At 38.6% G+C, this 16,430-nt stretch overlaps 1 protein-coding gene across 1 annotated transcript in view; it reads right to left on the bottom strand.

Annotated features, from left to right (window-relative positions):
* The window catches only part of EGF (epidermal growth factor), a 53,556-nt gene that overhangs the window by 22,712 nt on the left and 14,414 nt on the right, over positions 1-16,430 (bottom strand). The window contains exons 6-12 of the mRNA XM_067468387.1: positions 15,951-16,076; positions 13,967-14,089; positions 10,463-10,585; positions 6,603-6,739; positions 4,070-4,218; positions 2,865-2,969; positions 2,169-2,392 (exon numbers count right to left, since the gene is read on the bottom strand). Coding sequence (XP_067324488.1) covers positions 2,169-2,392; positions 2,865-2,969; positions 4,070-4,218; positions 6,603-6,739; positions 10,463-10,585; positions 13,967-14,089; positions 15,951-16,076 — 987 coding nt within the window. The remainder of the gene's footprint in view (positions 1-2,168; positions 2,393-2,864; positions 2,970-4,069; positions 4,219-6,602; positions 6,740-10,462; positions 10,586-13,966; positions 14,090-15,950; positions 16,077-16,430) is intronic.

Here is a 16,430-nt window from a genome sequence, read left to right as displayed (position 1 = left end):
TGGCTCCGGTCATTTCTGGAGGGTCGCACCCAGAAGGTGTCATTGGGGGACTCCTGTTCCGCACCACAACCTTTGACTTGTGGGGTGCCACAGGGTTCCATACTGTCCCCCATGCTGTTTAATATCTACATGAAGCCGCTGGGTGAGATCATCCGGAGTTTCGGGGTGCGGTGTCATCTGTACGCAGATGATGTCCAACTCTGTCACTCCTTCCCACCTGCTACTAAGGAGGCTGTCGAGGTCCTGAACCGGTGCCTGGCCGCTGTAACGGTCTGGATGAGGGCGAACAAACTGAAACTAAATCCAGACAAGACAGAGGTACTCCTGGTCAGTCGCAAGGCCGAACGGGATATAGGGTTACAGCCTGTGCTGGATGGGGTCGCACTCCCCTTGAAGGCGCAGGTTCGCAGCTTGGGTGTGACCCTGGACTCATCGTTGAGCCTGGATCCCCAGGTTTCAGCGGTGACCAGGGGAGCATTTGCACAGCTTAGGCTCGTGCGCCAGCTGCGCCCGTATCTCGGGAAGTCTGACTTGGCCACGGTGGTACACGCTCTTGTCACATCCCGCCTGGATTACTGCAACGCTCTCTACATGGGGCTGCCCTTGAAGACGGCCCGGAAGCTTCAGCTGGTCCAGCGCGCGGCAGCCATGTTACTAACTGGAGCGGGTAGCAGGGAGCACACAACGCCCTTGTTGTCCCAGCTCCACTGGCTGCCGATTTGCTACCGGACCCAATTCAAGGTGCTGGTCTTGGCCTACAAAGCCCTAAACGGTTCCGGCCCAAAATACCTTTCTGACCGCATCTTGGCCTACGAGCCCACGAGGACCTTGAGATCGTCTGGGGAGGCCCTTCTCTCGATCCCGCCTGCATCACAGGCACGGCTGGCGGGGACGAGGGAGAGGGCCTTCTCGGTGGTGGCCCCCCGGCTGTGGAACACTCTCCCGGCACACATCAGACAGGCGCCCTCCCTCATGTCCTTTCGAAAAAGCCTTAAGACCTGGCTGTTCGAGAGGGCATTTAATTAAGTGCTAAGCAACAACATTACGGTAATGAGAACTGGAATGGTATAAGGAAAATGAGACTGGCTATGATTCTACTAAGAGACGAAGCGGATTTTTATGTAGTTTGTATTTGTTGTATAGTCATATGTTGTTGATACTGGCCTCTGTAACTGTCTTTTTATGTGTACTGTACACCGCCATGAGTCGCCCGTAAGGGCTGAGAATGGCGGTCAATAAGTGCATCTAATAATAATAATAATAATAATAATAATAATAATAATGCTCTCACTATTCACTAGATGTCACTAGAAGAAGTGACAGTAGATGGCAGTAGTACAGTGATAAGAATCCTTATTTAAATGATATTCTTTTTGAGCAGCATGGAGTTCTCTTCCTTCCTCTTTACAAAGTCTGAAGTGTTACCTTATTTTATCCCCCGTCACCTGACTTTTTGCAAAAAGCATATGTCTTTTGGCAAAAAGACAGAGCTTAGTAAAGTTACTTTGGGACAGGGCATCACTTCCAGAATACCCCAACCAGTCAGTATAGCAAGTGGACAAGACAACATATTTATTTGAGTATTGTTGTTATCTTGATTTTCCCCTAGGATTGAGGCCCAAAATGAGTCAGAGTTCAGTAGAGTGACTAAGTGGATTGATAACAATGAAGGTGCTTCCCCCCCCCCATGAGTTAGTACTAAAGGTACTCTTATATTTCCTCTCTCTACCCCTTTTCTCCCTTATGTCAATTAGTATAAAATCTCAAAATTCACTGAATAAACCAGGACTATTTAAATGAATTAGCAGCCTAGCCTCCAACTTCATAATAATATTGTGTATGAAAAGCAATAGCAGTACTGGTACAATTAGTCCTCTAGGTCAAACAACCACCCCAATCCATGTCCTGACAGCAATATTTGACTGATAAACAGATGTGTTTTTACCCAGAAAGGGCTTTGGACTCATATAATCTGTTATGTGTCACATAATTATAACAGTATATTTGGGGTCCAGGGATTCAGCTTGATATAAAGGTTTCAAAAACTTGATTAAGAATCTCTTTTAATCTTGCACACAATGGTTAATAGATTTCACAAGGCATTTAATAACCCCGAAACTGGTTTTATTGATACATAAAATAATTAAATATCAATCCCAAAGCCTCACCTACATCATTCTGTGTGAGTATCTGCCTTTTAGAACCATCTAGGTTTGCGGTCTCAATCACAGATTTTCTTGAATCACACCAATACAATTTGTCCGCAAAATAATCGATAGTTATTCCAGTGGGCCACAGCAAATTTGAGTTTGCTATAATACGTCGATTGGAACCTTGTAAGGAAGAACTTTCAATCTTTGGGTTGATGCCTAGGTCAGTCCAAAATATTTGCCTCAATTGAAGAAAAACAGAAATAAATCATTGTGTAGATTTAACTATTTTTTAAAAAATCATTTTCACCTTGTAATAAAAAGAGAATGCATATAAACCATTGGTAAACACAACAAGACTTAGCTCATAAGTTAGGAAAGTTAGAATTTTGAAAGTTTTTTTTTTTTTGGACAGCTCCCTGGATTTCCCATCCATCACAGACAATGCCAAGCCCACACTGTTTTTCCCCACTGTATTCTTTCACTAGAGGATCCAAGGCACAGAAAACTTCCCAGTGGAACTCACACAGTTGCCCACCCCTGCAATATACAGCAGGTATACCGAAAGACAAATCTAAACAACAATTTAATATTTGTTTTCCTTTGGAGTCTCTCCACCAGCAATTATCAGTAGTACAAGACATATGGCAAGTACTAGATTGGATTGGGTAGTTCCACCACACCTACTATTTCAAAGCAGGTTGTATATCTTACTCAGTGAAAGGATGAACAGCAATTCCTCGTGGGTGAGACATCTCTCCCTGAATAATTATTTTCCTCTGCCGTCCATTGAGGTTACTGCTTTCAATACAGAACTTCCTGAAATATGTACACACATTTAGATTGTTGTTACAATAAATGTATTAAATCAAAAGACAAGCTTAGGCTGTAACTACAATCAAAATGCAGGAGTACAAAATGCTACAGCTACAAACAATTCACTTTACCTGCTCTATTTTCATCTGTATCAAACTCCATTTCTGACCTTACCTTCTCGGGCTGGTCCCTCCAATACCGATTGTAAACTAGCTGGATAAGAGCTTTAATGTTTTGCTTTGACCCAAGCATTTTGTTAGTTATATAAATGATGAACAACAACAGCAGTTATAATAGAATATCTTAGGGGTAGATATTCTTTCAATAACAATAACAGCAGTTATAATAGAATATTTTAGGGGTAGAATATCTTTCACATTATGCAATTATAGTGCTATTATTCCACTTTAACTACCATGGTTCAGTCCCATGGAATCCTATTTATTTATTTATTTATTTATTTACTCTATTTATACCCCACCCTTCAAACCCTGAAGGAGACTCAGAGCAAATTTCCAGTTTAGGGGGAGGCCATCAATAATTATATTGCAAGAGCATGTCAGTGCTTCCCCAAACTGCAAAGTAACCCCCAAACTATATTACTCCTCTTTAACTCCCTGAAATCAAAAACAATGAAATGATACAAAACTTCTAAAACTGTCTTCTTTTCCTCCCAACATTTACAGTTCTAGTGTTAAATGTAAACACTGGCTCTCATGTGGTGTAAATGGTTGGAGTGCTGAACTACAGCTCTGGAGATCAGGGTTCAGACCTCCTGGCTATGGAAGGAAAAGGCAAATCCCCTCTGAAAAAATCTTGGCAAGGAAACCCTGTTCTAAGTTCATCTCAAGTCAGAAATGACTTGAAGGCACACCACAACAAGACTCAGCTATGTCTATCTAGCATAGCATTCAACCAAATGTCTGTCTGACCCTTCAGCACTGGATAATTGTTTTTTCTGGTGCTGAATCCTCATATTATGACGTGCCTTAAGCACACAAAAGCATACGGACATTTCAGAACAGCATTTCAGTTAGTCCTTCTTTATTGCCATGCCTTATGCTGGCATTAAATGTCCCATAATATCTGAGATGAAAGCATACCCGGGGTCAGTCCAATACAATTTGCGGTTAATCCAGTCCACAGTAAGTCCTTCAGGTCTCTGGGTTGCTTCGTGGATAACTTTTTTACGATCTGTGCCATCCAGATTAATTCTCTCTATCCACTTCAAGGCTGTGTGGGCAAAATAAATCTGTAATGAGAAAATAAAAGTTTATAACTAATTATTGTTATTTCTGGTTCAGATTTTCTTATCTCATGTCCTTAGTTGTGACATTTCTTTATTTTGGTGGGGGGATATATGTTATTTACAAAAACATAGTCCACGATTATGGATCAAATAAGCAGGCACTTATCCTTCAACCAGAATGACTCCAGCAACCTGAGCATGCTTAGCACATAAATCCAAGCTGCCCTATATACGGTATCCTCAATATCCTTCATTTTGCTTTCAGGCTGCCAATCCATAATACAAAACATAAGCCTTAAAAGGAGTCAGGTTGTAATGCTGGACCTTGTTTTTACTTCTGAAAGTTGTTAAATGAGGCAGGTGACATGCGAAACAAGCTATAAAACCTACCCTCCAACTGTCCCAGTTTGACAGAATCTATAAGGGCTTGGACTGAATGGTCCTTGCGGTCACTTCTAACTCTATGATCCCACAATCCTGATTTTACAATCATCCCACTTATTCAACTGCTTTTAAATGTTCCAGTTTTGCTTATCTCCTCCCACTTTGTCCCTGGCTTACTCGACTCAGTGCAAAATAATGTAGTTTGCACTCAGCTTAGGAGTGGGGCAAAACAGGGTCAAATCTTGCCTTTCCCTATAGGCTCAGGCAAAAGCAAACTATGTACCCTGTCCATGTGCACATGTTCTTCCTCATAGTTTTGCCACTTTCTATCATGGATCAAACAAACGGTCGGGAAAACAGTGCACTTAAGGGGAGCTTTACTACTGATCTCTGTATCTGAAAATAAGAATAAGGACTTGGGTAAATAAAAATCTTATATTACTCATGCTATGTGCCACAATACTCAAAACAGTCAGTACATTGAAAAAAACTAGAGAATGTGGTTAAATAGGATATGGGCTATAGCACTCTCAGAAAAGTTAAGATATAAAATAAGATTAGCAAAAAGAGAAATGCATTTCTGCCCTAAGAGATGAAACCATCACTTAATACACTAACTGCATTTTTGACTCAACCAAGGACAAGACATGATATTTGTCTGCACCCACAGCCACTCACAGTTATTTTGGCCCAGATACGGAGAAAAAGGGGGAGGATTGCCCAAACATTTGTAGGACAAATCAGCAAATAATCAATAATGAACACTTCCTTGTCTTTGCATTGCCTCCTAGTATTTATTTATTTACAACATTTATAGCCCGCCTTTCTCAACCATACGGCGACTCAAGGCGGGTTACAGATTGGCACAATTTGATGCCATGTATTCATAAAAGTGTGACTAAAAACAGTCAACATAACAATATAAAAACATATATAAAACCATTGAAACATGTAGTCACCAATGTCATCTTGTTAAAATCATTTTCCCGTAATATTGCCTGGCCATTCCATGTTCATCATTCATAGTTTCATGTTCTCTATTCCGCTGCATTCTCAAAGAGCCAAGTTTTTACCTTTTTTTCAGAAAGTCAGGAAGTAGTTATACTTCCTAAAGACCTTGACATACCACTAAAGCTCTTATTCGGGGTCGATGGCTTTTTTTTTTAACATATAAAAATGGAGAGCACCATATTTATAAAGGTGCCAAAGCATTAATAAATAAAACATTTCTTTATTGAAAAGCTTTAAAAAAATTAGGGGGAAAGGCATTTTGGGTCATAACCCAGTGGTTTATAATATTAATTTTTCCTCGTCTATATAAATAAAAATGTAATGTTAGTTTGGGGATTAACATAACCCAAAAACCAATAGACGAATTGACACCAAATTTGGACACAATATACCTATCAGGCCAACGAGTGACCATCACTCATAAAAACACTGAAAAACACAGCAGAAGAGACTTAAAGGCCAAAAAACACACATTACAACACATGCACAAAACCACACAGATATATGCAAACGCGCATATACACACATATATACACATATATACAAATACATATACACACATATACACACAAAAAACACATATACACAGACTGCGCCACAACAATGTGTGTCAGGGGACAGCTTGTTTTAAATAATTATTAAGAAAGCTGAGTACCCCCTAGACAAAAGGGTTAGAACCAGAAACATTTTGAATTTTAAATTTTGATATATACATATATATATATATATATATATATATAGGATTTTGATATATTTTTGCATTCATAATGAGATATCTTGAAGATGGGATCTAAGTCCAAATGCAGAACTTAAATTAAATGAAATTTAAGTCCTATAAACAAAACCCCAGCTATCTGCTTAGTCTTCAGCAAAACATTGCAGCTCTCCTTTATTACAGTACACCAGCAACTAAGGGGTTAAAATGTAAAAGAAGCAGAAGCCATGTGTCCTTGTGATACTTCAAAATCCTCTCTTTTTAAAAAACACCTCACCTTATTTTCAACAGGGTCATAGTCCAGAGCTAAGACTGCTCCCATCTGCCAGCTGAGAATACTTGAGTAATCTGTTCCATCAAAACCAATGCGGCGGATGTCTCGACTGTTTGCAAACAACAGAAATGGCTTGGATCCTGTTTGGGATAAATTTCAGAGCATGTTAACTCTTCTGATCCCATTATAATCTGTAGACTGGAGTATTTGAATAAAAAAGTCAGGCTAACATGTGCAGCATCTATTCTTTCCCCTATCTGTTTCAGATTTTTAAATACCAGTTATTCCAACCAAAAAAAATGCAATGAGATAATAAATAAAATGAAAGATTAAATTTGATACTCTATCAATACATGTGACATTAGTTAAATTTGATACTCTATTAATACATGTGACATGCTGAACATTATAACCATTGTATGAATCTATCTATTATCTTTCATCTATGCATCTAAATGGTAAAGGTTTTCCCCTGACATTAAGTCTAGTTGTATCCAACTTTGGGTGGTGGTGCTCATCTTCATTTCTAAGCTGAAGAGCCGGCGTTGCCAGTAGATAACTCCAAGGTCATGTGGCCAGCATGACTGCATGGTGCACTGTTACCTTCCCGCAGAACCGGTAACTATTGATCTACTCACATTTGTATGTTTTTTAACTGCTAGGTTGGCAGAAGCTGGAGTTAACAGCGGGAGCTCACCCTGTTCCCTGGATTCGAACCACTGACCTTTCAGTCAGCAAGTTCAGCAGCACAGCAGTTTAACGCACTGTGTCACCAGGAAGTATCTATCTCATAGTAAATATTTATGTATACACATGAGGTTCTTCTAGTGGTAAGACATTTCAGGGGGTTAACTACTCTCCTGTTGGAGAATAGAATGCTCCTTTTAGAGAAAACATCACTTTAGATTTATGGGAGTTTGATAATATTTTATTTTCATTAGGATAGGCAACTTGAAAAAACCCCAGCAGATATCAAGGGTCTACTGAATTATCATGACATAATGACAATTCTATCCTCTGAAATCAGACAGCGATGAACTCAGGAATTACCATAAAACTGGAGAAAACGTTGAAAAACACTTGGGATAGGATCCGTCAGATTCGCCCACATTGATTCAAATTGGTGTTATTAGGGGAATGGATGTTTCTATCGGCTGTGCCCTAGGAAGCAGCGATGCCCCAGTAGTCCAGCTGCCTGATCCTTGCCTTGTGTGTGTTTTTTTTCATTTTATGTATTTATTTAAAATTTTGCTACTTCAGGAGTCACTACTTTGTTTTTGCTTAATTCACTTAATTCTGACCTTTCGAAATTGCACTTTTCTGCCTTTCCTTTCGCTATATCAAACTTCACAAAGATTTTTTTATTTTAAAAAAGTTTTGTAAACTTTGAAATCATGAAATGAAAGTAGTGACCTTCTGAAGACAGCCATGCTGCACAGGTGAGAATAAGGAAGATTCTACCTTTTAAAAAAATCAGTCTGAAAGAAATAAAATTTCTCCATGCTGCAGACTTTTACTTTTTGTAAACAGTCACACATACATGAGAGCATATTGCTTTATTTTTCCCATGTTTGAGTCAACAAACTCAATTTAAGCAATTTAGAAGTTGCATCCCAGAAGAGAAAGGTTAAGAAATTGTGACAGTGCAGTTGTCCATTTTACTTTTTGCACTGCTTGATTCAGTGACCCCACTGGTTTCTCCCAGATTTGACCATGTGTTTCCAGAACTTTTAACATAATGTATATTTCTATTACAGTCAAACATCACGGCACTTTCTGTTGCAGTGCAATGTTTCTTGTCTTCCATGAGGATATAACCAGGGAAACAATCACATCCCATGTTGTTGGACTTAGAAAAGTACCTATCTGGCTGCAACCACCATTATCAGATGTGCAACCTTCAAAAAATGTTTTCCTTTTTTAAAAAAATGTGGATTCTAAAATGAAATATAAATTAAAATCAGACTGGCACCGAATAGAATCCAGAAATGTTACTTTATTAAGCTATAACTCCCAGAATCATGGCTACTGCCCATCCTGGGTGGTTCGTACTGGCAACTGCAGTCTAACAAAGTAACTTGTGCAGGCTCTGAATTAGACTTACAACCAGGCATTAAGCAAAGTATGGTAACACTTTGTATTGGAGATAACCAATTTAAAGAATTCTGTTATGTGTATGATTGCCATATTGCCCAGCTAACCAGATTTTATCTGGATTCTAGGCATGTGACCCAGTGGCCATTTGGTACATCATTTGGCCTCTGTTCTGTCCATTCATTTTTAAATTAAAGGCTAGTTCTCTAGCCTCGGTAAAAGCTGAGATGTGAGACTCAAATAGTTCTGGAAGAAACAAAGCCACCCTTGATTTTTTGACATAAGGAACATAAGAGTAGTAGTGCAGAAAGGGCTTCCTCTCCTTGAAGACTTCTTCCAAACCCTACAAAAGTTAATCTGTTCCTCAAAATGGCTAACTTTGACAATGGACAAGGGCCGATCCATGACATATGAGATTAAACCCATCTTAATCGCAACTAAAGTAGGCTTATTGGATCAATGAGAATTTGCCAAGTTAGCCCTTATCTGACATTGATTTGGTTGGCCTACTCCAATAACAATTGGGTTTAGCCTACAGCACAAATGCATTTATTATCCTCTGAAATCAGTTGTTGCTCTCCAGACTCTATGTGAGGCAAAAAGAATCCATAATTCATGAATCCCTTTGTGAGATTCAACTACACATTTGCAAATACGGGATGTACTTCATCGACCTAACCTCCTCTCTCATTCTGAAATTTACCATTGTTGCATCTGGATTCTTCCTTCCCCTCCTCTCCCACAACATTACTGATAATTTAACAAACTCTGGCTATCAGCAATACTTTATTTTTATTATGTAGTTCTTGTTAACGTGGATTATAGCCAGATTATATAGCCATTATAGAAAACATCCATATAGACCAGTGGTTACCAAACTTTGGTTCTCCAGGTGTTTTGGACTTCAACACCCAGAAATCCCAACCAGTTCACCAGCTGTTAGGCATTGTGGGAGCTGAAGTTCAAAACACCTGGATAATCAAAGGTTTGGAAGCACTGATATAGATGAGCCACACTGCAGAATTATAGCAGTTCGGCACCACTTTAACTGCCATAGCTCCATCCTACAAAATCCTATAATTTGCAGTTTGTTGTGACACCAGAGCTCTCTGACAGTGGAGAACAAATGTCTCACAAAACTACAGCAATTTGGAAGAAATAACTTCATCCCCAAAAATGGTTGAAGGGAGTTCACATATGCAAAACACATCTACACATACCAGGAAGAACACGGTATTTATTTTTTTTTAAAAAAAAGGCACACAGTAGAATCTATGTATAAAAATAATGAATTCCAGTAGATATTAAACAACTGAACCTCATTTAATGACATATCAAATAAAAGTGATTTTCACACTGCAATATGAAATGGCTTTGGATAATGAATCGGTGAAACCCAATGATCCTGAAACTTGTCGAGAGAGTGCTTTCGGTTTTATTGCAACTTCTCTTTTCAAAGCCGTTTCCCATGATTAAAACAGGCATGTTTTTATCACTTCTCTAGCCACTCATTGTTTCCTGTCCCAATGCAATCTGTCCCCAAACAGAACTGAAGTATGACAATAATGAATCCTGAAATGGTTTCGGTCTGCCAGATATCTGAGGATGTAGAAGTAATGCAGTTTGTTGCCACTTTTAACAGCCATGGTTCAATGTTCTAGAAACATAGGAGTTATAGTTTTACATGGCTATTGGCCTTCTTTGTCAAGTGCTGGTGCTTCACCAAACATTTTGAGATACAGTCCTGAAATTTAAATATTGTTACTCACCTAAACATGTTCTTCCATCTGCTTGGAGAACTGAGTCCTCAGGACAAAAGCAAACAGGCCCTTCGGGTGTCTGCCCACAACCATGGCTGCACTGAATGTAATTGCTTGTACAGGGAATTAGTTCTATAACAAATTAAAAATAAAAATATCTGGAACAGAGAGGAGAAACAAGGAATCCCAAAAGCAGAGCTAAATGTGCAGCAGTCCAACTCATCTAACTGTTTAAACATGTGACAGGAATGCCCCTGAGAGTATGAAAAGTGGGGTTTTTTTTTCTTTTATGATTATGCTCACATATGACACGGAAAGCCTGAAAGCACAGCTTCAAGCCAAGCTTAACACACAGAACCATCACCTTTAGAAATTAGTCTGTTTAACATTTACATTGTCAAGAACAAGGCATTCTACCATCAAAACTCAAATTTCATATTTTAGTCTTTATGACTTAGTTCCCAATGGAAGTAATGTCTCCTGAAATATTATCAAACTGCTTACATGGTCCACTCTTGGGGCTATACTACATTTTGCAGTTGGAACTAGAAGTAGATATTTAAAACTGCTAAGCCAGTGTTATATCACCAAAAGATAACAACAGCTGGACAACACAATACAAGAAAAAGAGACAAATGTAATGATTCACAACTATATTGACTGCCTTACAAAGCAGGGAGGGTCCCTGTATTTGAACCTCTTCACTGGCTAGTTGGGCTGGTGAGCAAAAGTAATTTGTAAACAGAGGTAGAACTGCTTTTGGTAGAATCAAATGACCACAGCTATACTGATAAGTACAAGTTTTAGTTTAAGGCAGCAAAATTTTACTATTGGTCCATCTATGTACTATCTGATATACCACATCAAATGCTGGTGGAATAAGGTTAACAGCTGAAAAGCACATGTTTAAAAGGTGCACTTAAATCCCTATTCTGCCTCCAAAATGTGCACCTGCAGTCATGCAAAACATGCCCTGCCTTTCCCTTACCTTTGTGTGAATTGCTCCAGCACATGTGCACTTTTTAAAAGCCTGAAACAACTGATCAGCTGATTAGGCTGTCAGACATGGAGCCACAGAAACCCGGGTGGCTCAATGGAAGCAGAATAGGAAAGCAATTAGAACTCTCTGAAACTCTCTGAAACTCTTTCTTTTAAACTTGATAATACTAAAGAGAGCTTGAATTAGCGATTGGATGAAGAGAGAGATCTGACAGAAGTTTTTTTAAAAAAAATATCACTTCGTTATGTGCTGAACCTCATATGCACACATATGAATCTGCTTGTGTTTACATTAAGATATATGCATGTGCACATATTAGGTCCAAACCATAATAGTGTAATTTTAAAAAAAACTTCCACCAGATGTCCCCATTTCACCCTCCATCTTGATCCCCTACAAAGAAAGCCTGAGAGGACAGCGAGGGACCATTTCCCGGGAATGACAGGTCTGTGGGATTTTTTGCCTCATTTATAAAATGCAGCTTTTGGTGCTGTTTGGAAGCGCTCTCAGAAGCCCCCTGTTAAAATGGACAGTGTTGGCTGGAGGATTCACATAGTAAAAAATTAATTTATCCAGGCTCCTTTTATGTTATATGGCATGCTCTTCTGTTGTTTCTTTTGTTCTAGTACCCAAACTGCCATATGGAGACAGCTGCTGAAATGGGCAGTAAGACTGAAACAAATGTTGGGTTGCCCACAGCTGTTTCCCAGAATCCATGGAAAGTGTTGGCTTTACCAATACACAGCAACAAATAGAGAATGTTCCACATCTAAACTGACAGTCTTGATTATGCAGTACCTTACTCAGAAGTGCATTCCATTTAGTTTAGTACTTTTTATTTTCAAATAGTGTTTAAAGGATTGAAACCTAAACTTTCTAATAGCACTAAATCCAGTTTGTTTACACAGCCTGACAAAAAATTAACACAACTGGGAAAACTAATTAAATTTCTCTCATGTTGTTCTGTAAATCATGTCCAGTTCATTCATTTCAGGTGTGCATTGTAATTGCTTGGAATAGGAAAGCCATTGTTGAGTTTCACCTTACAGCTAAACTTGCTCTTTTGATGTTAGGGAAACTGCTCTACTGCAGCACTTAAGAGATCTGTAAAGTTCAGGATGACCTTTTAATCTATGGGCCTCCATGAAAGTTTGTTTACTCACAGGGAAACCCTGAAGAGCATGATCTGGATTGTATTCACCATACTTTTTAGTTTAGTATCTGTTCAAACCAAAAATGTAAGTCCAGAAATAGCTTCAACCAAACCTCCCTCTTACAACATGGAAGACTATGGTTTATTTATTATTTATTTAGTTCGTTTCTTTTGCGACCTGAGAGTGACTCAAGGTGGCTTACAAATCCGGAAAAATTCAATGCTGCACAGGTAAACAATAACACATCTATAGAAATAGAAACAATCTACACATATAAGCCATTATATTATTTATGGCATAGTTGTTTGAGCATTGCACTACATCTCTAGGAGACCAGCATCCCATTTGGCCATAGAAACCCAATGGGTGACTCTAGACAAATCACATTATCCCAGGCCTCCTCCACACAGCTGAATAAAATCCCAAATTTTCTGCTTTGAATTGGAATATATGGCAGTGTGGACAAAGATAGCCAAGTTCAAAGCAGATATTGTGGGATTTTCTGTCTTTATATTTGGGGTTATACGCCTGTGTGGAAGGGTCCTCAGCTTCAAAGGAAGGCAAAGGCAACAAATATGAATAAATTGTGACAAGAAAACCCCAAAGTAGGTTTGCTAAAGGTCCCTATAAGACAGAAATGACTTGAAAGCATACAACAAGAAGAAAATTATAGAGAGAAATAAACAAATATGCCATGATATGAGATTTTGCAAAAAAGATGGTGGAGGTGGGAAGAGAATTCTATTACATATTTTAACTCAGTATTCGGAATAGGCTTCTCATTCAACCTCATTACCTGATGAACAAACTATATCATATTAATAGGATTTCAGCAGTTCAAAAAAGGAATAACCTTCAGGGGCACCAGCACTATTATTAAAATGGAAGGAGCTCAACATTGGCAGGACAAGGCATTATTGATTTTGGCTACGTACAGAAATGTTTCTGGAACACAATGAAAACAGAATATATTGCATTAAAAAATCATTGCTATTATCATCATTCTGCTAAAGCTGATAACAATATGAGCACTATAATAGCAACAACAAAATAATGATTATTTTGGTATAATTCTGATTGATAATTCCAGAAGGGTTTCAGTTACATAAGAATAATGGTAGTCCAGTTTTGCCTGATCTTTTCAGAGGATCTCAACCTAAGGTTTTTTGCGTGGTTTTTTTGTTGTTGAGGTGTCCTTGACAAATGCTGCCATCTAAATGATAGTTGTGTGAAATATTCTTGAGAAAGTGATCAACAGAGTGAGAAATTTCAATGCAACTTCTATACACACAGAAGGGGATTTAAGGGGGTGGGACAAAGTTTTTGTTGGTTTTTAAAAATTGTCTGCGTGTTACCTACCATAACAAGTTTTCTTATCAGACAGCAGAATAAAATTTCTTGGACAAGTACAATAATAGGATCCTGGAATATTGACACAGCCTAAAGTACAACCATGGTTCCATAATGCACATTCATTGACATCTGACAAAGGGAAGAAACAGATTTGACATATTTAGTATTTTTGCCAAAAACAAGACTTCCAGGAAAAAAAATACTTATCCATAGTTACTTCATTACATTATAATTATGCTAAAGCATCTTCACTGTGGAAAGAGAAATTTGTTATTGGCTATTACAAAAAACATCTTGTAATATGGAAAATCAGAAATGTGTGCATATTTATTTATTTACCAGCAATTAACTTTATGACGATAGGGTACCAAATGTATGCCTAGTAACACGTTTACTTGCAGAATTGGGTAAATGCAAAATACAGTTTTGCATGTTTTCAAAATCCCAAGTCAAAATCAAATGATCATCAGCATGTATGCCTCTAAAAAAGCTATCACAATGCACTACAATACTGGGGGAAAACATTATTAGACTACAAGTTTGAGATGCCACCAGCTAACATGTTCTTCCAATTGTGCTGGTGAAGAAATTCTGGAAGTTGCAGTAAAACTTTTTCAAGTTGAATGGACTACAGCTCTGTAATGCATTCAAGCATATGCCAATAAAATACAGTAGAGTCTCACTTATCTAACATAAACGGGCCGGCAGAACGTTGGATCAGCAAAAATGTTGGATAATAAGGAGGAATTAAGGAAAAGCCTATTAAACATCAAATCACATTGTGATTTTACAAATTAAGCACAAAGACATCATGTTTTACAACAAATTGAGAGAAAAGGCAGTTCAATACATGGTGACGTTATGTAGTAATTACTGTATTTACCCATTTAGCACCAAAACATCGCATTGTATTGAAACAGCTGTGGATCCGGGCGGGAGGCAGACTGCGTTGGATAATACAGAATGTTGGATGAGCAAAGGCTGGATAAGCAAGACTCTACTGTACCAGAAAATGTATTGTTGCTTTGGGCCTTTATATTAATCAGTTTGTGCATTTTGCTCATGGATTTCTTAACAAGTGAGGAGGAATTATTTGTTTATTTTATTTTATTATATACCAGCTTGGGTACCCAGTGTTGCTCGGGTTATTTGAAAAAATCATTTTTTTTAATTGTACAAAATGTGTAAGGTTGTGAATTAACTACAACTGACACCAATGCCAGGTTATCCCTGAGAACCTCCATCAGTACTTAAAATTTGTTATGTTGGGCAAGTTTGCTCTAGATCAGTGGTTCTCAACCTGTGGGTCCCCAGATGTTTTGTCCTTCAACTCCCAGAAATCCTAACAGCTGGTAAATAGGCTGGGATTTCTGGGAATTGTAGGCCAAAACACCTGGGGACAGGTTGAGAATCACTGCTCTAAAAGCATTATTGGTGGGATTCAGTGTGCTCTCTGGCTGTAGGGTAAACTACAACTCCCTGTATAGTGAGTCAGTCCCCTCAAACCCCTCCAGTAGGTTTAGTTAGTAATACTGTGTGCCAAGTTAGTTCCAGGTCCATTATTGGTGGAGTGCTCTTAGATTGCAGGTGAACTATACATCCCAGTCCATACAACTCATGGTGAATTCTCCGCAAACCTTCTAGTATGTTCAGTTGCTGATAAATTCCTCTGTTTTCTGTGTGCCATAGAAAATATTAGGAAAGGATTAAGGGAAAGGCAGTGGGTGAGGTCATGAAAATATCACACCAATGGAGAGAGTAAGGAACACTGGGATGTTTGTAGTGGAGGAAACATATAAAATCTGGGATAAAATTGTCCCCGTATGAAAGCCTTCACTTGGGTGGTGAGCAGTATGGTGTTTGTGGAGGACATTTGTAGGGCTTGGGCTACATGTTTATGGCATTCTCTATAACCTGCAATGTCATTGGAGGAAGAGCCATTGGTGTCTCCTGCGTGAGGGAGCTATAGCTATTTGTGGAACTGGGTTACCTTCACATGATTTCCTCTTTTTGCTTAAAGTGAACCCACTCATACATTCACATTGACTGGTCTTGGGGTCTTGCTTACAGATGCTTCTCTTGCAGTTTCTTCTATTTGAAAGACAAGGCCTTTCAACTGGAAAAAGAAGATTATTTCAGATTAAAAAGTAACTCCAGATTAAAGAGTAACTCCAGTGCTCAGTTCTCATCTATATTCACAAAATGCATTTCTTAAGCTGCTTCTATACAAGTTTGCCCACAACAACTGCATTCTGGCATGCCTTGGTGAATTCTTCAGTCCAGAACCTTTATGGCAATGTTAATTGAATTCAGACCACTTTAACTGCAGTTTTGGAACATGATTTAACAATCATACATTTTGTGAGCCAATATTTGTTTCTGTGCTTTGTGCCTTCAAACCATTTCTAACTTATGGCAACCTAAGTCTATTACGGGATTTTCTTGACAAAATTTGTTCAGAGGGGGTTTC

This window comes from Anolis sagrei, chromosome 5, assembly GCF_037176765.1.
Source record: "Anolis sagrei isolate rAnoSag1 chromosome 5, rAnoSag1.mat, whole genome shotgun sequence".
NCBI lineage: Eukaryota > Metazoa > Chordata > Lepidosauria > Squamata > Dactyloidae > Anolis > Anolis sagrei.
The sequence above is the reverse complement of the archived record's forward strand: the minus strand, read 5'-3'. Positions and strand labels throughout refer to the sequence as shown.